The sequence below is a fragment of the Lutjanus erythropterus genome, chromosome 21 (assembly GCF_056507025.1).
Source record: "Lutjanus erythropterus isolate fLutEry1 chromosome 21, fLutEry1.hap2, whole genome shotgun sequence".
NCBI classification, from domain to species: Eukaryota; Metazoa; Chordata; class Actinopteri; order Lutjaniformes; family Lutjanidae; genus Lutjanus; species Lutjanus erythropterus.
Window position 1 is genome coordinate 11,554,647 of NC_139337.1, and position 15,004 is coordinate 11,569,650.

The 15,004-nt window shown below is 38.8% G+C and overlaps 1 protein-coding gene across 1 annotated transcript; it reads right to left on the minus strand.

The window, feature by feature from the left end:
- Positions 1–1,109: 1,109 nt before the first annotated feature.
- cngb3.1 (cyclic nucleotide gated channel subunit beta 3, tandem duplicate 1) lies at positions 1,110–14,083 on the minus strand. The gene is made up of 17 exons (XM_084710384.1): positions 13,922–14,083; positions 12,386–12,619; positions 11,406–11,446; positions 9,241–9,401; positions 8,855–9,151; positions 8,277–8,485; positions 8,132–8,182; positions 7,119–7,205; positions 6,958–7,022; positions 6,121–6,243; positions 4,881–5,022; positions 4,553–4,712; positions 3,266–3,363; positions 2,782–2,865; positions 2,570–2,688; positions 2,278–2,430; positions 1,110–2,022 (listed from the first exon to the last, which is right to left on the minus strand). The coding sequence occupies exons 1-17, from the start codon at positions 14,000–14,002 to the stop codon at positions 1,857–1,859; spliced, it is 2,271 nt and encodes a 756-aa protein (XP_084566510.1). The 5' UTR covers positions 14,003–14,083; the 3' UTR covers positions 1,110–1,856.
- Between the last annotated feature and the right edge of the window lie 921 nt (positions 14,084–15,004).

A 15,004-nucleotide genomic window follows, 5' to 3' on the forward strand; every position in this document is an offset into this window, starting at 1 on the left:
GCTAAACTAGCTTCCTAGCCAAGTTCCAAAATCCTTTGCAGTAGAATTTTAGCTGCTGGTGTTTTTCCTTCCCATAACCCCCTGCTTCTAACTCTGTGCAACATTGGGAGGGGACACAGCCCCCTGCCTTTATCACAACTGTGGGATTGATGCTCCGAGTACAGGCAACTAGCAAGATCTGAACCAGGCGCTGCACGCCTTGGGGCTGCAAATGAACCCACCACACCACCAAGACCTCTTCACACTGCAGCCTTTTCTCTGAGCACTTTTAAATTTTTACTTTGGCTGTTGGACTACAGGATCGAGTTCTCTATCACTCTGAGCTACTGGATCAGACAGTTGAACCCTGTTTACTGGGTGTTGCAATTCAAAACTCATCATGTTGCTTGAGGACTGAACCCTCAAACTCAAACCCCTGAGCTGTTCTCTTACTCCTCGAACCATTCAGCCTAACACACTCAAACTCCATTTTTCCAGCTTTTTAGTCTTGTCTGTAGACGGCAGATAAAAGTCTCAAACCCTCAACTTTTAACAGGCAGAGCTACTGGGTCAGACACGTGAACTTGTCTATCTCTTAGACAAATTGCAAAAAATTTTATACTTATTAGTCATTTAGGCATCAAAATATGTAAAAAAAAAAAAAAACTTCACAAATCTGTTCTTGGTGTGAAACACTTCTCTTCTATAGACTTAAAAAGAAGTCTGCACAAAGTCTGCAGTTTGCATCTTCATGGAGGACAGACTGGAAAGTTTTTACAGTGGAAAAAAGCAAACCATAAGTCATCTCACTATGTTTCAGACACTCTGAAAACACTTCAGTGCCTTAGTGTTTACACACATACAGCACTTCAGTTTAATCCAGCAGTGCCTTCGATTTGATCAACAGTATTGAGAAATTGTTTTTACTTTGTAGTACCATAAAGAGTGAGGCAGTTATTTGTTTCACGTGCTTCTCATTGATCATCTGTCAGCTGATCCGTGTGAACAGGACGGTTGTCATCTTCCTCTTAATTTTCTTTGAATTTTAATGCCAAACAGTAGGTGGTGCTCTTTAACTTTTTTCCACTCCAAAAAAAAAAATAAAAAAAAATCCAAACTAAACATAGTAATATAACAGATGACACATTCTATAGTGAACATGTGAATGTTGTTTTATATGAAAAATTACACATAATTTACATTAATAAAAGCTTAACATAACTTTAAGCTTCAGATTAGTATGGAAGCCCATGTCTTCCAATGTAATGGGGGAAAAAAAGATTTTGTAAATCAATATAAGGAGAAACTTTCTTGAAAGTTCTTATCTCAAAATAATGTGTTAGAATCTCAAAGTAATGACTTAGTATGTAAGTAATTTTGATAGTTTATTCATTATTCTGAGATACTAACTCATTATTTCCAGAAAGTTTCCTATTACAATGACTTAAATCTTTTCTTCGTCACATTGGCAGAAATGGGATTCCACAGATTTGGCTACTGGCACTGATCAGGTCAAATTTAACAGACATTAAGGAATCTACAAAAGTTTACACATGAATCTTACTGGATTATAATGACAGATGCCCTGTTTCCATTCTGGTTCTGAAACATTTTCTCACATGCCTGTCTTCTTGTGAGCCTTTCGGTAGACAATGGAAAGTGAAATATACAGAATGATTTGACGTGGTAATAAAACATCCCGCTCTTCATTTATGCTCTTTCTGTGGATAGAAGACAAAAAAGACATCTTACTCTCACTCACATAAAAAAAATCCATTGCTGTCTTTAGTAAAAGCTGCATAGTGTTTGCAACCAGTTCTCAATACTGATAAAAAAAAAAAAAAAGTACAACAGCTCTCCGGTGCTTATATTCTCATTTATAAAGACTTTACCTTAATTTTGTCCATGATGCCTCCTTTGCGGATGTTGCCAAACGCTTTGAGTAACTTGGGTGTTGGAGGTTTTGTTCCAAACAGAGTCAGACCTTTGGGCTTCTCCTCATTGGTTTTAGCACCTGCAGGGGCCTTGGCTTTGGTCAGTTTCCTTCAAAATCACACACACATGCACACACACACACACACACACACACATACACACACACACAGTCCTTAATGGGCAGAATTTTAAAATGGGATTTGCAGTTTCACATTTGCATTTTTATGTAGCATCACAAGGCCTCTGACTGTGGCTTTTTTGGGCGTTGTTGCTGATAAAAGAATTCTTCAAATTCTTGAATTAACCAGCCATAGTCACAATATTGTGTTTGCATCATCAAAGATATTCCACTCTGTGACTCACCTTCCCTTCCTGGCCAGAACTTTCTGAGACTCTGGGTAGTGGACGAGGATATCAAACAAGTCCTTCTTTTCCAGGACAAACAGGTTAGCAAAGCCGTGTGCTTTCACATTAGCTGTGCGCCGGTTTCCTCCGTCTTTGGCAGACTGGAGTAAACTGTGACATTGAGAGGTAAAATTATAGCATGTGTGCATTTCAAAATAATGCTGATGTCTTGATGGGAATGTTTGAGTTGTGAAATTAAATAGATATGTGACCTCATGTCACAGATCAGTAAATGTTGCTGCACACAAACCTGATTTCTCCAAACACACAGCCGGCCTTCAGTGTAACAAACACAATGCTGTTGTCAGGTCCTCCCACCACCTGCACCGCTCCACTTTTAATGATGTACATCTCTTTACCGATGTCACCCTGCAGGGAGGAGCACAGGACAGAGTCACACTCATGATTATGAAAATTTACCTGGGATACATTAGTGGTTATCTGCTTCATGCACATACTCACTTTCTTCACGACAAAGTCTCCAGGTAAATAGACGATAGACTTGAGCCTCAGCAACATGTCCACTAACATCTGCTGGTCACAGCCCTGCAGGTTAACAGATCATCTTACAGTGCTGTACTCACAGGGTTCTTACAGAGTCTTAAATGTTTAGAAAATGTTTTACCTAATATGTTTTCAATGTCAGGAATATGCTTGAGTTAAAACATAATCTGCTGCAAAACTAATCAAAATATTATTGAAATGGAAATATGGCCAAGTGCAATATCCAAATTCCAAATCCAAAAATTGTGTGAGATTTAGCTTACAAGACAATTCCTGTCTGCAGTCCCTTAATGTCTCAGCTATTGAGTTGAATCACAAAAACTGTGTTTGAAAATGACTGAGTTGTAAAAGATTACAGTGGCTAAAGCTCTTTTAGTGCTCATTCATGTACAAACTAACAGACGCTCCTGACCAGAGGACACAGTGGACGCTGCTTAGTCACCTGAAACAGTGCGATCTTCTGGAAGGTGGCCAGGTTGATGTCCACAGCGATGGCAGTTCTCATCACCAGAGGCATCTTGTCCAGCAGCTCAGACTCATCTGGAGACATGGACATTAAAATCTCAACTTAAGATGGCAAAACCATTCTTTTCACACCTCTGACTAGCCGCTTTGTCATTTCAATTGTATGATCGTCAAAAATTATTTGGTGACAACAAAGCAAAGATGTACAGGTGTCCTCCCCAGTTTTCTGTGGTAATGTATCCCACCTTATGAACCAGCTGAAAGAGTTCGATCAGTTTGGTGTCTGGTAGAAAGTTCAAGACTGTGCTGCACCAACAAAGATTAATTTAGTTTCGTAAAACTAATCTCAGTTTAAAGCTCAGTGATGTAAACGAAAATTACACAGAGTTGAATCAAGATGGAGATGCTTGCTTATCCAAATTGAAATAAATGAATAAATTTGAGCATTATAAAAGAGGAGGGAAAACATTATGTTTTGGCTGCTGTGTATTCCTTCACAAAATGTTGCTTGGTTAGCAAAATAGTAAACTAAATGTTATGCTAACTAAACATTACATTATTTGTTAGCTACCTAAATAAATTACTAAATGTTACATTTGCTAGTTAGCTAAAAAGTTAGCTAAACATGACACTGTTTGCTAGTAAGAGAAATAAACCAGCGTATCCTCGTGATGGCTCGGCAGAGAGGCTTTAATTTCTCCTCCATTGAGAAGCTTAGAACTTGCTATTTTCTTGTTTTATTTTGTACAATGTGCTTTGGCAATACTTTTTTAAATTTTACTATTAGAATATTATGGTCACTCCAGTAAAGCCACTTTGAATTGAACTGAATTGAGAAAAACTTGTTGACTGAATTATCAACTGGAATGACAGAGAGAAGAAACACATCAGAAAACTCTGAAAAGTCTGTTCCTTAACTTTCTTCGAAGAACTTGATTATTTTTCTCAATTCATCCCCAAAAGGCAGCCATTTTGAAAGTCAAACCTCCTCAAGTTTAAGTTTAAAGTTAATACTGGATTGCATTTTAAATTCAAGTTTTGATGAATTAAATAATCTAACCTGAGGTTCAAAGAGAGGTTTAAATGAGATCTTTCTTAATTTAAAGATAATTTTAAAAATACAGCACAACACAATTTAAAGCAAAACCATGATTTAATTGGGTTTAAAAATTAATCCTTGTTGGTGCAGCCCAGCCTTAGTGTCTCATCAGCTTTTTCATTCTTGCAGGGACACAAGTCTGGTCCACAGGTTCCTCAGACTCACCCAGCATGCCCTGAGCGGCCCAGGTGTAGTTGTACCAGGTCCGGACTCTGTTCTGCACTTCCTTGGGGATTGAATTTGTGTTCATGTAGGCGACACAGCCGTCCATTGATGCCCGAAAATATGTCTCACCTGCTGTTGCAGCTCCTATGACGTCTCTCATCTGAAAGAAAGAAGGAAGATTGATGGGGACAGTGATAAATTAAAATATATAGCACTGTGATGAAAAACCTCTGGTAAGAAGTGCAGTATGAGTAGAAAAAGAATAACTCACAGGTTTGAAAAACTGTCACCTGATAGACGTATGAATAAAACTAAAACTAAAACCGACCTGTCCGATCAAACTGGAGAACACGAAGACGCCCACGAAGAAGTTAGTCATCTGAAAGGTGATCTCAAAGGTGGTTACAGGCTCTGGAAGACCCCCGATGTTGATCAGACTGCGGACAGCGTAGTAGTAAGTTCGCAGGTACCTGTGGAAGGACGATTTGATTTGTTTTTTTGAATGGTTGGTATGGCATAGTTAGGGGTAAACGACTGATTTTTCAGTGGTGCTGGATATTTCTTCTATGTTTCTAGGGTGTTACTAGGTGGTCGCTGTTGAGTTCTGGGCGTTTGGCGGGAGATGGTTTGTTGCTCAGCATTGCATCGAAATATCTCAGTTTTCGCTCTAAATTTATCTTAAGATGACATTTCATTCTTATTTTTTTTAATTATTAATAAATTTTTTATCATATTTGTGATTGTGGTGGAATAATGTGAATCAGAACATGAAGTTCAATAGAATAATGATCTTTTGTACCAGCTGTATCGTATTTGATGTACACATTTTCAACATGCATTTACTGTGTAATAAGGTACAAAATATTAAGTATAACTATTATTCTGACTGTAACTTTTTCAAAATTAGCAAAAATCTCAATGCCAAAAATGTACAAGTTACAGCACTATGTGAAGACGGCCATGTTGGATTTTGCACTCATAGGGTGGCTGCCTCTTGCACTGCACTGATAATCCACCAGAGGGCAGAAGACACGTCTCAGATTGATATAACAGGTTGTTTCAAGAAAGTATTGATCATATTGATGTTGTGGAAGTCTCAGAAACCCATGTTATCAAATATGATACAAATGGCGTAAAGGATTAATTTTGAGTGCAAATTTTGATTTAGTTTTAATTATACTCTTTTGACTAAAATGCCATTTAGTGTACTTTAGTCATCTGAATTGTTTTAGATTTAGTCTAATTTAAGTTGACTTAATCTCAAAAGGTTTCTTGTTTTTATTAGCTGGAGTGTCAGTAGATCCCATCATTAAATAATGCATTACATTTATATTAAATTTGCTGTCAACAGTTTTTGAAGGCCCTGTACGCTAAATAGGGAGTGATTTGCCTGAAATTGTCAGCACCATGGACAGAGACATAAAGAGGAACTGAATGAGTGTTTCAAGACCACAAAGAGAGACAGACAGAGAGACTGGAGCCTGGAGAGGTGGCACCATGCGGAGCTCCAACAACAACTGACATCTATAATTATAAACATCACAAACAACAACAAGACAAAAACATACGCTGAGCCCTTTCCGTCATACACCCATGTAGTCGTTGCAAGACCCTGGTGTACTGAGGCAACATAATACACACAGGCGTTGAGATGGAGCACGTAGAGCAGGTAACCTGTGGTGCGAGCCACTCTGTGTTAGAAAGACAGACATAGGTTTAGACAGGAAATAGAAGTTCCAAATAATGTCAAAATACAGCAGTGAACAGTAGCAGCATGTATGCAGGCTGTGAAAACAGCAGAAGGTACAAAGTGGAGGAATATGAGACAATTCAGATATATTTTAATCCTCCCATGTTGTGATTGGCTGTTGTAAAAACCTCCTGAGCTGTGACTGGCTGTTGTAAAGTCCCCTTCTGCTGTGATTGGCTGTTAAAATAAAGATATCATAATACTTATACATTTACATAATATATTATGTGTATGAAGTATCTATTATCTTTTTCAGATTAAAACTGCAGTTTTTTTTAAATGCGTCATGTGGATATTCGTTATACAAACAATTGAATGAAATTTAATTCATGTTGTATTGTCCCCAGTAGTTATAAGCTACAGTGCGTCACTGATTGTACATTTGTCCAACCCTGATGAGGACATAGAGTCGATCCCTGTAGGTCTGTTTGTTTGCCTTTGCCCGAAGACTAAATTTTTAGTGTCATCTCACCAGAAGACGGAGTGCCTTCGTTTCTTTTCCGTGCTTGTCTGCATAACTCGCACAGGAGATTTTGTTTGTCTGTACTTTTTACCTGCCTCACTAAACACCACCTGTCGGACAAACCATCCTTCTTCCATTTTGAACTGAATGAAATTACTGCACTTGTTCTGTCAGTGTTCCAGGAGCATTTACCTCCAGATGTAGGCCTTGGCCATGATGTTCTCGAGTCGATCGCTGAACTCAAAGAAGGACTCAATCTAGAACACACAAGGACACAAAGTGGAAAATCAGCTAAAACAAAAATAGATTTTCACATTTACACCATCAGTAAAAATGATCAGCTGGCTGCCTACCCTGATTAAGCGGTTGAGTCTGTAGATGCAGGAGAAATCAAAGTGCAGACAGAGAAGGTCAAAGGGGAGGATGGTTATTATATCAGTCTGAAAAGAGAAGAAGAAAAAAAAATCATGTTACACAACTTCTGTTCCTCAGAGGTTACAGTGAGAGGAAGATTTGATCCACATAACTCAAAAGATTTACTTTGCTGGGACACAAACAATAATGTGGAAATATTCAAATACATGTTAAAGGTTATGTTCTGTTCTGTTTATATTACAGTCTGGAGTCTGCTTGGAGCTCAGGGTTCCTGCAAGATGCAGCGGCCTGAGCTTTGAGTCTTGGGAGGAAGAGGCATGAAAAAACCAGCTCCCTCCAATACTTTGAATTGTGACTGTTCTGTTCATGAATGCAACGGTGTGAAGAAGAGGTGAAGAAAAAGGTTTTATCAAGATAATCTTTCTAAGTTCCTTAATTATTTTTCAACTGTGAAAGAGGTGAAAATAAAATATATCTAAAAATAAAATAAAATAAAATTATAATAATTCACCCACCAAACCTATTTTTCACTTATTTTCATAGATGAAAAAAGTAACTTAGAAAAATTATCCTGGCAAAACTTTTCTTTTCACCTGGTAAATTTTTTTTACAGGAAAGAAAAACAATTTCGATCAGACTTAGAAAATGGATCGCCAGAATTTTTTTCTCACTTGCGTCTCAGAAATCACTTTTTGATGGACCTGCTAACAACTCTTAGACATCTGAAATGTGATAGGTATGTGATTTTTTTTGTAAGGGATCACAAGTCAAAAAATTTTGGCAACCACTGATGTAATATTTAACAAAGTGCTGTATTTTAGTTATCATATATTTACGTATGTAAGACTCTTTATCCAAAATGTAACTAGTAAGTACAGCTGTCAGATAAATATTAATGTTATAATGTTGAACCTAGTGGAGCAGAAGAATAAATGGAAATGGAATTACTCCTCGTTACTCTCCACCACTGGACATAGAATTGTATTCTCACCTTAAATCGTGGTGATTTCCGATAATGTACCTTAGTCAAAGCTCTGTTTGTCTGCAAGAGACAGATGTTTTTTTGTGAATTAGACAGAGTATTACAACTTAAAGCCACCATTAATAGTGATGCTTCATAATGCTTTGTGACTTACGATAATGTCTCCAGCTTTGACAAACTGTAGCCGGGGCTGCCAAAGTACGATGTCAATAACGTTCACAATGTCACTAAGAATGTCACAGATGACCCAGTACTTGTTGACAGATTCATTGTGGTAAGGGAAGCACAGCCGCACAGTGATAAACCAAGCGTTGTAGTTGTACGCCAGAGCCACTATGGACAGCCAGGCAATATACCGACGATCTGGAGAGAAAGAGACACATACGCTGGGTTTCACCAACAAGGAATCATTTCTAAACCTTACTGAATCATGGTTACACTTACTTACAGCTTTAAATAGGTTGCAGCACACTTTTAAACTAGCTTAAAATTAAGAAACATTCCATTTAAAACTCTCTTTAATCCTTACTTTAGATTTTACTCTATACCTAGATTTTATTTCTGTTGTAACCAAAACTTTGAACTCCAATTTAAACCAGTTTTTCTCGAAGGAGAGCTTCTTTGCAAAACCATCATAAATAGACTAACTAGCCTAACTGGGCTTTAGTGGGCTTTCAATTATTTTATGTGTTTGTGTAATCTCAGCTGTCACGTTCACAACGTGCACCTCACCCAAAGGATCTAGGGTCTTTCCAACGACCTTATCCATCACTTCCTCGATTGGATGGAAAAGGACATCGAAGCATGAGCAGCTGATGTCCGGGAGGATCTTGGCCTTCTTCTTGGCCTCCTCTGCCAGCCTCTCCTCCTCCGCTTTCTTCTCGGCCTCCAGCCTTTTCTCCTCATCCTTTTTCTTCTTCTCCTCGGCCTTTTTGGCTGCCTCCTCTGCCTTCTTTTTATCCGCCTCTTCCTTTGCTATTCGCTCCTCTTCCTTCAACCTGATGTAGTCCTCCTTCTTGTAGATAGGTGCTGAACAGGCAAAGAGAGTGATGGTGAATTAGACGGCCCTTCGACCATGTTTGTGGGTTTGTTTTCTGTCTGCGTCTGTCCATACTTACTGACAGGTGGGGTGATCTCTGGGGATGTGGCATAAGGGTCTATGGCTTTCTCTCTGAGCAGGTCTGTCCGCTCTCTTAACGCCTTGATCAAATTTCTGAGTGTGTCATCTGTGTAACGGAAGTAGACGACAGGCGGTGGAGAAGGAGGAGGGGCTTCTTCCCTGAAAAGTGAAAAAAATAAAGGAATATGACAGATAAAATCAAATTAGATCAGAGAGGAGGGAAGTGAGGGAGCATCAGTGGAGAGAAAATAAGACTTGGCCATAAAACAGATGCTACTATCTCTAATTCAGCTATTGATCAATTGCAAAAAATCTTCGAAATCAACTTCCCTCTCAACATGCTCTCCCTGAGCGTTCTCAGTCACAAATACCACTAAGCTCCTAATCTCCTTTCCTACTTTAGCAGTCACAGGCTGCACAGTGTGATCATGGCTGCTCTTACTGCGGCTGACACACACAGTGAGTCCAGCGACACTGTTGAGGAGTTGAGGGGAAACTGTCCATCTGTACAGTCAGTTAAAATGTCTGATGCACACAGTTTGGAGAATGATTATAACAAATTGAGATTTAGATGTTAGTTCTGGAAAAGTCAAATAAATCATAGTAAAATGTAAAAGTTGTTATTGTTTACCATGTTGTCAGGGATAGACGCTAATATACTTAAACACTGGTCCCAACTTTGGTGGCCAAAGTACACATTTGGTGGCCCAAATGTTAAGTAAAGTAAAATATATACAGAAAATATACATATACATATACATATACATATACATATACATATACATATATTCAAATATACAGAAAATTTTGCACAACTTCACACAGCCTTCCTTAATACGATCTGAGAGATTGCACACTGTCTTCTTGTAGGTTTTTCATTACTGTTTCCTGGTTTCTCCAGTATTTCTCTGGATGTATGATGGATGTCTGGCTCTATGGAGTGTGTTTAAGTCTCTAAAAGTCAACCTTTTCCACCCAAACAGGAGAGCTACAACAAATGTTGTTTCCTGGCAAGCACGTGACATGAAGACAGTTACTTGTGCTTTCTACTAAGAGAAAAAATACTTATGCAAATATCAGACGCCATGGAAAGAAGAATACCTGTTTCTTACAGAAAGTTTTAAAGGAAAGGAGTATTTTTTTAGAGCAGCCTGACTGTAAAATATTAATTGGCTGTTATATTAATCAAATAGTTAACTTAAAATGTGATCCTATATGTCACTTTCACGGGAAAAGGAGAAAGTTGACTGAGGTACCAAGTGTAACTGGAGCACAGTGCAAAAAGGGGCGGGACATAGAAAGGGTCAGCTTAATGGTGTTTCCTGAAGGCATTGTTTGTGATGAAAAATTAGCTGTTTGTGTTTATGGTTCATGTAGTGATCATGTTTGAAGTTTGAGTTGGCTTAGTATTGTGTACATATTGGTAGCTAGCTAGCAACAAGTACTATTTGCTGTTTTTGTACAACACTAAACTAAAAGCACATAGGAGGCTTGCAGTATGGGGATAAAACTTGGTGGCCACAGGGGGACATCTAAATGGACTACACAGAGTGGTGGTCACAGAGTCATTTTTTGTGGCCACAGGCCATCGGACCATGCTTAATGCCAGAGCCTGACTGTGGTGTACCTGCTGTAGTACACTGATACCTGGAGACTAGAGGCAGGAGGAGTTCTTGAAATAGACAGAGCTCAAGCTCCAGGGTCAAGGTATTCTTAGTTAAGTCAAGTTTATTTGTACAGCCACTAATCACTGTTAGAGTCTCATCTAGTCTCACATGTTACTACAATAAACTAATAATAACACAGCAAACTCTGTGGAAGAGGACTTACACCCTAAACGGGTAAAAAGAGCTCTTTATAAGGTAAAAAAAACACAACAGTTAGGAACAGTTAAGAATTACACACTAGACCTTTAATGGATGTTGTAAATGATCAACTAAACCCCAAGACTTCCAGGACACCCCAATACAGGTCACTTCTAAACAAGTACAGACAAATCAAATGACTGCATCTCAGGGAAAAAAAAAAAATCAGAATTCTAAAAAGTCCTGCAATGTAAAGCATAAAGTAGCTATGAAAACTTTAGAATGTCAGAACAAATATATCTGTCTATACCCCCACAACCATAAGGGCCGCAGGGGAATAGAGATTCTATGATCTTACCCTTCAGCTGGTGGATTTGCAGGAGCAGCAGGAGCAGCAGCTGGGGCAGGAGCTGGAGCTGGAAAAAACACAGCAACACTCTCATCAGTTTCTAAAAAATGAACACTAACACTGAGATGAAAAAGGTGGTAATGCCTGGGACAAATAAGCATTATTATAACAGAACCTCCTCGAATGTCTTAGAGATTTAATCTGTAAAAATAAAATCACAAAAAAAAAAAATTACAGAGCTTACATATTGCAGACACTTTGCCTTACCTTCCCCTTTCAAATTTATAGGAGAAACTACAGTGGCCATGAAATATAAAAAAAAAAAAAAGGCCACAACTAGAACTAGGTTAGGTTTGTTCATTTTGGGCTACTGTAGAAACATGGTGGTACAACATGGCAGCCTCTGTGGAAGAAGACCTGCACCCTGTGTAGATGTAAAGATCTCATTATAAGGTCACAAAAACACAACAATCCTTATTTTAGTTGGAGAAGAAAATGATAGTGATGTGAACAGCTGTGCATGGCTTTTTTCCTGAAATCATTAGTCCGCAAAGATCTGTAAGATAACGCAGACACCTCTATGACAGATATCTTCAAAACTTTGCAACTCATAAAAAAATTTAAAGGGATAAACAACACAGCAGGCCAAGGAAAAATGCATCTTTGGTTTCTGGGTGAACTGTCCCTTTAACATGGTTGGTCATCATTGTCCCCTGTCCTCTGCAGGATAACTTAACTCTTTTCATCCCTGGTCAGAAAGTTAACAAGACAGATGAATTTGCCAAGTGATCTGCTTGCAGCTATATTGACTTGAAACAGGAATACAAAACTGTGAAAATGCACAAGAGTGATGTAACAATGTGAAACTACACTGTGCAGGTATGTGGAAGAAAGTCTGTGTCACAGGGAACATGGCAGTAAAGGCAAAAGGCTTTTCACTTCCAAAACCTGCGCTTTCACATCATGATCAACATACAGTCGTGTCAAACCCAATGAACAGAATCCTCACCTGGTTTTGGCTCTTCCTTCTTAGGCTCCTCTTTCTTTTCCTCTTCTTTTTTCTCCTCCTCTTTCTTCTCTTCCTCTTTCTTTTCCTCATCATTCTTTTCCTCATCTTTCTTTTCCTCCTCTTTCTTTTCTTCTTCTTTCTTTACCTCTTCTTTCTTTTCCTCCTCTTTCTTTGGTTGCTCTTTTTCATCCTTCTTTTCAGGAGGTTTTTCTTCCTGTAAATAAATAATACTCATAACAGACATTCAGAATAACCTGATGAAGTTTGTTGTACCAAAACATTATTAATTAAATCTCTATTTGCAAATAAAAAAGACAGTGCGCAGTCTTTGCGTGATAAGCGTGATAAAAGTGATTAAAGCATGGACCCGACCAGGGCTGGCCCTAGGAATTTGAGGTTGCTAAACAAGATTTAGCTCAGGGCCCCAAAACACTGTTTTCCTGCAACATTAAAGTCTTGCTTTGATTTTGAATTGAACTGAGCATAGCAACAATAATTTAAACCTGAAAGCTGAAACATTTTTCATGACAGCGAGCTTGATTTCTTGATATTTACTTGCTAGCAAACCTGCGTCACCATGGCTCCACACTGACTTATTAAAGTGAGCAAATCAACTTAACACTAACAATCACTTATTGTCTAAGTGATTATTTTGAGTCAGTTTCTGATCATTTTTGAGATGCAAAGTATTACTTCATTATTTATTATGAACAGCAATGCAAGTAAAGTACAGACGTTTCATATAGGAGACATAAATGTATGTCTATAACATCTAGTTGTTGGCGACTGTTAACAGAGTCTCCAGTCTGCAGTGTAAAACATTAAGTTGTAGACTAACATTAGACCTCATGATCAAAGAAAATGTATATCATGTTAAGATTTCTGTCCACATTCACACACTCCCTTTCCCATGCTCGTCCACAGGAACACTTCTGCTCTCTCTCTCTCTGTCTGCTGTGAGCATCACACTTTTTAACTGTTCATAGGTTTGAACAACGAAGAAAGTCACACTGATCGTGTGGCCCTCAAAACGGCTGTGGCTGTGTTCATGCCGGTGGGCGGCCCTGCACCAAACTACCCTGTAGTTCATCCTCAGCAGTGTCCCCTTCCCTCCTCAGTTTTAGGAGACATTGCAAACCAAGCAGCAGTAAATCCATTGTCCCTGCTGAAGCTGCCATGACTCCTCTTCCTCAGTGCCAAGCTGCTTCAGAGGCTTTCACTGATCTGAGTCACCTGCCACCTTAAAACAACTCAGAGTGACAAAGAGGCGGCAGGCACAGAACCTTTTATTACTGATAAATTAATGTAACATTTGGTTTAGATGGTGCACAAATTAAAACTGCTAGACAGTCTGTTCAGGGAGTAACCAATACAAATTACTGTAACAATTACATAAACATAGAAACGGGAAAAATGTGATGATTTTTACAAATGTAATGGAAAAGAAATGTTTTTGAAATACCTTATTATTATATTACAAGATATTACAAGATATTACAGAGAGGCAAGGCCTTACCTTAGCAGGTGGAGCTGGGGCAGCAGCCGGGGCAACGGGAGGCTCAGGAGCCCCGATCAACTTCTTAAACCTGCTGAACATGGTGGGGCTCTGTGTGGGCTACAGGGAACAGGCCTGCCCATCCACTTCTCCTCTTCGGGACCCTGTCCTATGTGGATCTCAGGTCCTCGGCAGTCCTCATCTCACATCCGAACAACAGACTGAGGCAATTAATTTCTTAGAGCCATTAATTCCCTTCAGGCACTCCCCCTTTTCTATTGGAGTCAACACCAGATCAGCTGCCACATCCTCCAGTCACTGCCAGCAAACACAAGTATTGACTCCAGTCCAGAACAAGGACCATTTGTGCACCTGATTACTTTATCATTTTTGGCAAATAAGCGTCATAATAATGACACAAGGGTGTCTTCTTAATAATCAGTTATCAAATGAAAAGATTAACTGCTGCCAGTCAAAGTGGGTTGCAGAATGGGATATTTTTTCATTACTACAAACTACTAATTCTGCCATACATTTTACTGAAATTAATGGAAACAAGTGAGTTGTCTTTATATTTAATCATGGAATAACATATGCATTATATAGTGGTAATGGTGGCTGTGTGGGATGAAAGAAGCTGATGTAAAATTGGACTGCTGGGGTTATTTGAGTCCCCTCTGGTTACAGACTAACAAACATAGAGTCCACTTACTTAATTAACCCTCACGATGGCCCCGTCTGACTAACAAGATTAGTTAGCACCTCTCTCTCTCTCTCTGCCTGTCTGAACAGTAACTCCTGCTGTACAAACACAAAGACGACCACAGAACAACCAAACAAACAGGGCAGGATGCCACCAGAAGTAAACTGTAGCTCAATCAGGGAATTATTTATTTAAGCAGATATGGACAGAGATCAAATCAATCAAATCTTATATTGTGAGAATTACAGTATCAATTGTTATGATTGATAATCTCTGTTAGGCTTTTAAACTACTGAAAAAATACAACCAATATAAGCAGACAAACAAAAAAGGTGAATACTCAGTGTGCAAGTATACAATATACAACAAGCAGTATCCACGAGGGGCAGTAATTGAAATTT